This window comes from Polyodon spathula, chromosome 21 (assembly GCF_017654505.1).
Source record: "Polyodon spathula isolate WHYD16114869_AA chromosome 21, ASM1765450v1, whole genome shotgun sequence".
NCBI lineage: Eukaryota > Metazoa > Chordata > Actinopteri > Acipenseriformes > Polyodontidae > Polyodon > Polyodon spathula.
In genome coordinates this window covers 28,857,992-28,868,491 of record NC_054554.1, presented here as the reverse complement: position 1 = coordinate 28,868,491, position 10,500 = coordinate 28,857,992, and the positions used below count along the sequence as shown (strand labels likewise).

At 43.7% G+C, this 10,500-nt stretch overlaps 1 protein-coding gene across 1 annotated transcript; it reads left to right on the top strand.

The window, feature by feature from the left end:
• Window positions 1–505: 505 nt before the first annotated feature.
• Window positions 506–10,306, top strand: nup85 (nucleoporin 85). The gene is made up of 19 exons (XM_041222009.1): window positions 506–656; window positions 1,617–1,710; window positions 2,065–2,221; window positions 2,514–2,584; window positions 2,703–2,746; window positions 3,102–3,171; window positions 3,562–3,683; window positions 4,035–4,169; window positions 4,389–4,511; window positions 5,449–5,580; window positions 6,166–6,272; window positions 6,451–6,534; window positions 6,635–6,700; window positions 7,600–7,751; window positions 8,102–8,219; window positions 8,370–8,470; window positions 8,722–8,873; window positions 9,246–9,341; window positions 10,065–10,306. Exons 1-19 carry the CDS (start codon window positions 624–626, stop codon window positions 10,164–10,166), a joined length of 1,959 nt encoding a protein of 652 aa, XP_041077943.1. The 5' UTR covers window positions 506–623; the 3' UTR covers window positions 10,167–10,306.
• Window positions 10,307–10,500: the final 194 nt, after the last annotated feature.

Here is a 10,500-nt window from a genome sequence, read left to right as displayed (position 1 = left end):
ACCTTTCTAAAACACTGCTGCTGATATTCTGCAAACTGGGTGTACAAAGTAGCTCAGGGGGAAATAAAATACATGCAGTAAATCACATTGGATGATTGCTGTGGCAGCTATCAGTAGCGGTGCTGTGTTGCACACATTAGAGACAATGTGTCTGTTTTGTGGTCAACAATATATATATATATAATTTAAAGTAACACTTAATGATACTAAAAATCATACTCCATCACATGCAGCCTTGCTCCTGAATTCACGCAGGGATAGCACTAACACTCCGTTTGCATAGCAGTGTTATCCATGTCTGGTTTTGCTATGAGTTTAATCAGACACACCCTGATGTATAGCTGTATACTGGGGTTAATCGCGCACATATTAAAAACTGGAACGGGTATAACTGCTATTCAACAGGAGTCTTCCCCCACTTCACGTGAAAACAACCCTGTACCAAATACAAACAACCGGCATGTTCTTTCAGGCATTGTGGAGACACCCTCCCTCTACCCGGGTGGGCGCAGGGTCCTTTTGCTGCACTGTGTGAGGGCAGTGCTGTGCAAATGAGTGTTATTATTTTTAAGCGGTAACTTTCTGCACAGTAAAGGTTCATTTTTTTAAATTGTTTTACTGAAATGGAGGAAGTAGACGTGGAGCCCGCTATTACCGTATGTATTTTGTATTCATCATTTTCAGCAGCGTGCATGTTACCATGCCTTCACAGCACGTCTCTGGCACCGTGTCCGTGTCACAGGCATGCCGGTTTGAAATTGAATTTTCCTCCGGTGTTGTCAGTTTTCTTACTGGACATGTTCAATTATGTTTTTAAGTTAACACATGCTATTGAATGTGTCATTACCTTTTTACATTGCTGTGCTCGCATAACCTTCTGTACAAGGAACGAGACCGTGATATAACATAGTCTTTAACTGTGTGTTATTTTTATTTACTTTTTAAATCATAACATCAGTGCAAGCATTTTGGATTTATTTTACCCACTGCAGTTCTTATTCGTTTATTAATGTTGATAGACCAGGGTTAGGGTCAGTTACTGTTTTTCAATTCCAATTCCTTTTTAAATCAATTCCAATTTTAATTATTCATTTAGCAGACGCTTTTATCCAAAGCTACACTACGTGGTGAACCATGAATCAGCAGCTACAGACTCGCTTACCACAGGACCCCTTTAATCAATTCAAACACATCAAGGATCACAATTGCAATTCGCAGTATTCTGTTAAAATGCGCTTCTCACAGTGGCAACACATTACTTAAACCGAAGTCGCTGTTTGTTAGTCAATTAAACTGGCTTCAAATGAAAGCAGTTGAACAATCCCACCAGTTCTCAGGACTCTAAAATATCAATTCCAGTTTCTTTGAAGAATTGGAATTGACCGCCCCGCCCTGTATGAAACTCTGCAGTTCGCAATGCAAAGTGAATTGGTACCAGGCAGTGTGTGCCAGAGCAGTATTGATGGCCCATAGCAGATAGTCTCGTCAGGGTCTGCGGAGCTGTTGAAGTTTGTACCTGTTATGCACAGGCAGGCTGGTTTAACGTACCCTGCAGTGCATCTTCAAACCCGAGTGCTTGCCGTGATTTCTGGGTGTTTCTTGTGTAATTGCTGCAGGTGATCCCTGGGGTGGATTCCAGTCAGAGGCACATGGGGTTTGTGTGGGGTCGTGGAGATATCCTGCTGTATGAGACGCAGCACAAGGGGACAGGTGAGCAACGATTTAAACAAAGTAAACCGCTCCGTCTGCAGCAGCATTGCTACCAGTTCTGGAAATACCACAGTGATGCTGACCGTTCAGCAAGAAGCACCAGTGGTGATGACTTCCGGAAACTGGAATCTGAATTACTTTATACCCCTGGGTGGATTCACCTACCCTTATTAATGCTAATCTTGTATTGCCTAACGTTTCTTTAAGTGAGTCCAACACTAGTGCTAATCGGTATCTATGAGATCAGCTGATAATATCTTAATCACTACCGAGGACAGAGAAGCTTATGCAGTTTCAGCTGGCCCAGGGTTTTGTGGGTGCCCACTTCTTCCCTTGCCTGTGTGCTTTCTTCAGGCTCCGGTGAAGCAGGCTGCCCTTTAATTCACGTGGTCAGGAAGGACGAGGATATTTACTCACCGATTCTGCGCAAACTCTTCAACGAATCCCATCACATCTTTGTGGGGCTGCAGCAGAGCAAGGAGGAGACGTCCAGCAAAACGAAGAGACCGCAGTGAGTTTCAGCCTCTGGGAAGCGCTGATCTTATAGGGATGGGATAAGGGCATTTTGTCAGGGTTGTGCGGCTGTGAGGATGGAGGCGGCGGGGGGGCTGAGATAATGCACTAGGATTCAATTTAAACGCTGCCATAGATAGGGGAGCTGAATAGGATTCATGCAGGTAGGTTTAGGGCAGGCTCTTACTGTAATGTGGTTATGTAGGGGAGGAGGTGTCAGTCCTCACTGTCTGATGCATGTATTTCTGCTGGAGCCGTTATTTAAGTTTGCATTCCCCCCTTTTCTGCAGGTTTGTCAGTGTCAGTAAGAACTACAGATCGGTGATAAGAGCATGCATGGAGGAACTACAAGAAGTTGCAGGTTTGAAACAGGATATGCATTGCAGAATAGAATCTGCTAATTGTATGGTTAATTGAACTTCTGGCTGACAAATGGCTGGGAACCAGTTTGTAAAGTCGTATTTGTTTTTTCTCCTCAGTTTCTACACGTGACGCTGCCTTGTCAGCACAATGCTGCAGCCAGGTAAGGAATCTTTATCAGTTTAGCTGTGTGATTTATAATTGTGTTCCCTCTGACCATATCGGAGCACAGGATTGCAATATAGTGGAAACGCCTAATTCCTATAAATGTAATGAGTCGGCCTTCTGCATACGAGAGCGTTCCTTTACTACATTTACCTGCGTTGGAAACAAATGTCTGCATTTTGTTTGTTTTGTATTGACAGATTGTTGACGTTGAAATGTACCCTGATAGATGACATGGTTTTGTAACTATTAGAAGAAGCTATGTCTTGTTAATGGTGACAGCTTGGATGTTCCTGGTTGAGAGGCTCTTCGTGGATTCGTGCCAGGTGCTGACTTTGTGAATATTTTGTCAGGTTTCGATTCTGCTGGCTGTGGAGCTGATTTGGAATCTGTGTGAGGTCCTCTTCATTGAAGCAGTCCCAGGTAAGGACACTAAAGCAGCTACCACAGAACTTGCAAATACAGAACACTGGCTTTAACTGATGTTTTTAAGTTAAAAAATAAAGTGGATTTGGTGGATATTTAATTTCACAGTACTGTAGTAACAGATGTAGCAGAAATTGATTTTGCTAAGAATTTTCTGCTAGAATGATTAGTCTTCTAGTAGTCTGTGTCTTTATTTTTCTATAAGCCTGCACAGGCGAAGGCTATAGCTAGCTGAAAAAAAAAACAACTTAAAAAAACAAACAAACAGCATCTGCTTTAGGTATTACTACATTTCTCAGGTTGAATACTTCACCCATGGAACTGTGCGTCATTCCTTGAAGGGTTGTGGAAAATGCTGCAGTATTAACCGTGTTTCCTGGTTCTCAGCGGGCTCTCTCCTGCTGCATCTCTTGGACTGGGTCCGGCTGCACAAAGCTGATGTGGATGAGAAGGCTCAGGAGGTCCTGCAGAGCGACAGCCCAGCGAGGCACCACAAGTACTGGGACGTGGTGAGCTCCAACATCCCTCTGTCTGGCTCTGCCTGCCCCCAGATGTCAAGAGTCTTCTCTTGTCTAGATACCACTCCGACCTGAATGCCTGTCACGCTGCTTTCTATTTCTCTCCTGTCTTTAAACCCACGTCCTGTCCTCTCTCTCCCCTCTCAGTCTTTCTCCTTGCCCCCCCCCCCCAATGTTGTGTTCCATGTCTCGCTCCCCTCTCTCTCTTGGTCTGTCCTCCTCGCTCTGTTTCTTTGGCCCCTCTCCTGTTCCACGCTGTGACTGTGCTTGCTGCTCCGGTCTTGCTTCGATCCCTCTCTCTCTCTTGCCCTGACTGTGCCCGTCGCTGTCTTGTTGCTGCAGGTGATTTGCTACGTGCTGCAGGGACGGATGGATGAGGCCAGGCAAATGCTGGCCAAGCAGGCAAGCCAGCAGCCAGCAGCCAGAAGCATGTTCAAAACCCTGGACAGCCTCATGAAGAAAATGCCAGTCTTCAATGTATGTACAACGTTGGAGGACTTCCATTTTTTAATTTATTTTTATCATTTGGAATTTGTGGTTGATTTTGTTTTATAATGCATACCAGTTCTGAGAAATTCCAGATTTACCTACCCCCCCCCCCTTTGATTTCCAAATGATTAAAAAGAAAACTGGGATCTTTTTTTTTTTTTTTTTTTTTTCAATTTTCAAATGTTTCTAACCCTGCTGTCTCTTCAGCCGGCTGGCAGTCAGACGCTGACGGAGTTTGATTTGAAGTGGAGACACTGGCACGAGGAGTGTGAGCTGCACTTGCAGGACGGGTCGTTCAGCTCCAACTCCAACCTGGAGACAATCTGCAAGGTGAGCAGAACAGCAAACAGCACCCGCAACACTGGCTTCATTGTGCAGCTCGCAGGCACTTGAGAAATGTTTAGAAATTAATGAGACTTGGTGGTCCAGTGGTTAAAGAAAGGGGCTTGTTACCAGGCGGTTGCTGGTTCTATCCTTAGGTTACCCTGATGCATAGTTCACCTCCTTGCCTCTGTTTGTCGCTTTGGATAAAAGCCTGCTAAATGATTAATTCGTAATAACATTTTCTTAATGTAGAATTAATTTAAACACTTTACTAAACTGGTTTCTATTCCTAAGTAAAACAATAAGAAAAAAACAACAACTGAACTGTTTGTGGATACGTTTTTTTCAACCAATGTCTTTTTCTTCCTAGTTTCCAGAAAACAGATTTTGATGGTATATATTTTCGATGATTTTAATTGAAGTTGTGTGAGGTTGTTTTTTTTTTCAGGACACCCCTCAATTATTGCAATATCATCTTGCAAACGTTATACTGTATGAACTAGCAAGGGGTTTGCAAGAGAATATTTGAGTAATCAATAGAACGTTTAACCCATTTCCATCGTGGGTCCACTGCATAATGCTTTAAAAGTCTTTGCAGCATGTGGGGACATTTGAACAAAACACAGTTAGGTTTATAATGGGCTTTATGAAGAGCTTTACCCAGCTTTTTCATGTAAACCTCTGAACACCATTAAACCAGTTAAGGCAATTAATCAGGAACTTAACAAGTTGTTCTAAAACATTAATCTCCTTGGGGTTATAATTGCTGCCATTGTTAGCGCCCACGTTATCAGCTTTTTTTAGACACAACCTTCGTGCACGTGGCTTGCGTGCTCAAGCAAATACAGCTGCGTGTGCACACGCTCACTCACGCTGTAGGTCGAGTAGAAAAATAATACACACGTATTTATATGTTATTGTTTTATTTTTTCTTCTGCTCTAGATTCTTCTAGGTCATGAAGAGACTCTGCTGAACCAGAAGGAGCAGCTTTCCACTTGGTACCACTTCCTTGTGAGCAGACTTCTGTACACACACCCCTCTGTGAAACCCACAGAGCTCCACTACTACGCACAGGTACTGATACCCCAGCCACACCCTGAGTATTGAATTCCAAGAGTCGCTGCAGTGAATCGGAGGGGTTAAAGAAAGCGGGGTTCCGAAAAATATAGCGTTACACGTCCTGCTACAGCTATGTAAATAACTTGCCTGTCATTGTTCTTTTCGTTGTTAACATCCTGACAACTTTTTACACTTCTACCTTTTGAAGTCTGTTTCAAAGCTGTTTTGTAAATGTCCGCTCTAGTGCCCTGACAGTGCCAGGATTATTGTTCCCATTGTCAAACAGGTAACACAGCAAGAACAGTCCGTGATGTGGTACGGAAGAGAAAAGCGGGGACGTGTAACGCTATATTTTTCAGAACGCTGCTACTTCCTGTCTAAATATATACATAGATCATTAAATATGTGGTGAATGACACCACAAGCACATTTAATCTATTTAAATAGAAATAAATGAGTATAGTTACCATGGCATCAAAAGCCCTTGATAAAAGGTACGTTCAGCATACCAGAAAATACAGTGGGAAGAGTCAGGGTGCTGATGTTAAGATCCACCTCTGTTTAGATTAATAAAATCCAGGCATCTCATTGGCTTTTCAGTCCAGCATGGATTTGTTCCTGGATAACCGGAGTGACCCTGAGCCGCTGGACAGCATCCTACTGGTTGCCTTCGAGTTTGACATTCACCAGGTCATCAAGGACTGCAGGTGAGCGATCCAACCAGTGTGCCTGTCGGCAGCAGTGCGTGCCTTAGCTTGTATGCGATGCACAACCAGAACAAGTGTATGTGTTCAGCATGCAGTGCACCGGGTTCGGTTTTACACTGGTGTCTGTTACCTGTCAGTTAAACTGTCATGTCTCATCCGTAGTCATCTCTTCCAACAGCATTGCTCTCAGTAACTGGTGGTTTGTAGCCCATTTGACAGACCTGCTGGACCACTGCAAACTCCTACAGTCCCACAACCTTCAGTGAGTATGCATTTATATTTACACAGGCAGGTCCTGGGCTGGCTTAGCTGCTGCTTCTGTTCTTTCACGAGATGTAATTCCTGTGATGTCTCTTTCCCAGCTTTGGCTCCAATCTGAGAGAGTTCCTCCTCTTGGAATATGCGTCAGGACTGTTTACACACCACAGGTAAGGCACCCGTTCTTGGAAGCTGTGCTTCTGTACTCATGTTGCTATACTCCGACCTGCAGTGCATTTAATAAAAAGCACCGCATTTCTTTTAATAAGAAATCTGATCAAAATTAAATTGGTCCAGGGGTTCCTGAGTGGTGCATCCGGTAAAGTAGCTCCCAGGGGGCGGCACACAGTTGGCCAAGCAGCACCCGTCTGGCTGGGAATCTGCAGGCCTGCCTGTAATCTGCCCAGAGCTGCATGGTCCAGTGCTGTAGCCCTGAGGTGACTGCATGGCAGGCCTGCAGAGTGAAAAGAAGCGGTCGGCTGACAGCACACGTTTTGGAGGACACGTGTGTCCGTCTTTGTCCCTCCCGAGTCAGCGTGGGGGTGGCAGCGGTGAGCCGGGTTGAAATAAACTGTAATTGGGCTTATCAAATTGTAGAGAAAATGAGACAAATAATTGCCTGTTCCAAATTAAAAAAAAAATAAAATAAAAAATAAAATCAATTGGTCCTTGTTTCCCCTATTCTGTAATGACACGACTTCTTAAATTTAATAATGTAAAAAAGATACTGTAATTACTCCCTTTTTATATTGCATTTGTTTTTATATTACTTGCGTTTAACCATAAACAAAGGGGTATTTTCAGGAAAGATTAGGAAAACATTGAAAATTCAGTCTATCAAACCTTAAACCTAACCCCTGCCAACCTTACTATGGTGTATTTTTCTATTTGTGTCCCACCCCCTCCCCAATCTTAACCATGCTCCCTGAGATCTAAACAAACGTATTTTCTGGTGGTGGTAAATGCTTTGTGAATATGGCTCAATGGCTCTTATTTACACAGTAATTATTAAGAATAAGCGTGTGCTGTGTACTGTGCGTCTCTGTCCTGACGCCTGTGTGTGTGTCAGCCTGTGGCAGCTGGCAGTGGATTACTTTGATCACTGCCCGGAGTTTGGGAGGATATACCTGGAGCTGCAAATCGAGAGGGTTCCCCTGGACACAGAGCGCAAAGCCCTCAAGGTGCTTCGGATCTGTGAGCAGAGGCAGCTGGCAGAGCAAGGTAAGGCAGGGTTTATACAGCATTGCAAGGTGAGGCAGGGTTTATGCAGCATTGCTGTCCGAGGCAATAGGGGATCACACTGTACCATTAGGTACATTAGTGCCTGACAAACATTGTTGATTTTTATGTTAAAATATTCTCTTCTTCCCTTTTATCTCTGTGACACAGTCATTTAATATCCAAAGATTTGTCCTTGCTCTACCATTAGGGTATTGTGTTTTTTTTCTGTTTGTTTTTGCGTCTCTTTAATAGATAAACTATTGATGTGTATCTAGAAAACTGGTGGGGTGTTCTAGTCGTAAAAAGGTAATTCCTGAGGGTAATTCCCTAACCCGGTTCTGTTTCTGCAGTGCGCAGCATCTGTAAGATCATGGCGAAGAAAGCCGTGCGAAACAACCGTCTGGGCTCGGCGCTGTCCTGGAGCATCCGAGCTAAAGACGCTGCCTTCGCCACCCTCATCTCCGACAGGTTTGTCACCCACCTCCCCTTCCCTGCACATGGAGGCTTAGTCAGAACCCCTTCATGACAACCAATCCCCTACCACAATGCAGGCTGTTTTTCTCCGTTGATTTTGTCCTTGCCTGCTCTCATTAATTGATCCCCGTCCTGCCTCTCCAGGTTTCTGCAGGATTATTGTGCTCGGGGCACCTTCTCTGACCTGGACCTCATCGACAATCTGGGGCCTGCCATGCTGCTCAGCGACCGGCTCACCTTTTTAGGTACGTGTTTCTTTTTCATATTCCCCACTACTAACAAATACAGCAGCTTCTAAACAGGGAGGGTTCGGGCTACAGTTACCCCCGTAGTCATAACTACTGTATCTGTCTGCATCTCTGTTGCTTTTCAAATCATTTGTGTGTGTGTGTTTAAAGGATAAATACAAACTGTATTTCTTTCTAGAGAGAAAACAAAAAGATCTGATCTCATTCATCCCTGTTTGTTGTTGCGTTCCTGTGTTGCGTGTTTCCAGGGAAGTACCGCGAGTTCCACAAGCTGTACGGAGAGAAGAGGTTCGCCGAGGCTGCCAAGCTGCTGCTCTCGCTCATGACGGCCAGAATTGCCCCCCGTAGCTTCTGGATGACCCTCCTTACTGACGCACTGCCCCTGCTGGAGCAGAAACAGGTCCGTATCTGCACGATCGAGAATTTAGGAGATCATTCAAATATGTGATCGTCTTGTACCAAGGTTATGACTATCAAACATGACATGCCTGTGTGTTTGCAGGTCTAAGCTTTTTGTATAGTTTTGATGTTCTGAAGGTGTAAAGACATTGCAGTTGGTTTCACTGACCTCAATTAGCACTCGTCTTAGATTGCTTTACCTAAATTAACATTAGGGAGTCCAAGATTAGCACTAATCTGGAAATATGAAACCAGTCCTAAATGCATTAGCTGAAGTGTACACTGCTGCTTTTCATTAAGGGTTTTGCATGCATAGTGTTTTTAGGATGTAAACAGAGCTGTTTAAAATATTTTAGTTTTTTGTTTTGTTAAGGTGATATTTTCAGCCGATCAAACGTACGAGCTGATGCACTGCCTGGAGGAGCTGATGTCGGGCGAGACTGAGCCCAGTGACAAACGTACTGTTCAGGTAAGACTAATTAGAGGACCTGTGTACAGTCAGCACTCTGATATCCGTGACCCAGATACACGTCAGTCACGTTTTACCAGCCTTGTATTGAATCGGATCAGTCCCCATTGTTTATATGTTATATATTTATATAATTACCCGTCATGTGATTTCCGACTTTCAGTTTTCTGATACAAAGCCCATCTCATCAATGTTACAATTTATCTGTAGACAACAGCCGATAAAGTTTAGATTGTGGAGGCTCTAAGTGAACCTGGTGCTGAAAATGTTTGACATCTCAAAATCTGTTGCATCCAGCATTTTGAAAGTGGCTACGAAGCTGCAGGCAATATTGAGAGCGATTTACAGCTGGGGGTGGAGAATCATAAAAAAACTAATATTGGACAACTACTTCTTTTAAAAAGATGCTTCTGTATGAAATGCAAGTCCTGTATAGCAAGAGTGTTTACTGTTTAAAGATATTGATAGTACGTTGTTGTACTGCTATGTGTAGACTTTGTTTTACACATCGGTGTAGGATAGTATAAACAGTTGTTTGTTCTGAGGTTTTCCGTGTTTATTTTTAACACTGTAATGAACCAAGACTTGCATTTCAGTGCGCTGATTCTTCAACTGTACTATACATCTTATGGCTGGGAACCGAGAGTTGCTAATAAGCAGTATCTACTATATGTGGTGAAAGTGTGAGATTTCTGTGATTTAAATGTACCTGTTCCTCCACAGGAGGAAGATATAGAAACCACCAAAGTAGAGCTTCTCCGCCTTGCTTTGGCACGGAACCTGGCTGCAGCCATCGTAAAGGAGGGGACAGTGGACTCCTTATAAACACAGACAGACTTTTCTACATTTTGTAAGACCTGTATATAAAACCCAGCCGCATCTTTTCAGGATACCTTTTATGTCTTTAGTAATAAAGTTACTATTGTTTGCAGAAACATTTCCTTGTTTTCTCTAGCAGAAATACATGAATGGCACGGGTCTAGCTGTGTGTGTGCTTGCATACCTGTTTGGCATTACTGGCAGTCCTGCTTCAATGGCAACTCAGGTATTTGTCTTCCCCGTGTTGCCTCAAGGTCGTTTTTTCCCAGCTTGGCAAGGGTGGTGGTCACAGATTAATTTGCTCTCCACAGTGCAGTACATACCTGGAGCCTCAATTAAT

Coding starts and splice junctions, on each gene's coding strand:
- nup85 (XM_041222009.1), top strand. CDS start 624: ATGGAGGAAGTAGACGTGGAGCCCGCTATTACC. Junction 3,684..4,034: donor ACCACAAGTACTGGGACGTG/GTGAGCTCCAAC, acceptor TTGTTGCTGCAG/GTGATTTGCTACGTGCTGCA. Junction 6,273..6,450: donor CAGGTCATCAAGGACTGCAG/GTGAGCGATCCA, acceptor CTCTTCCAACAG/CATTGCTCTCAGTAACTGGT.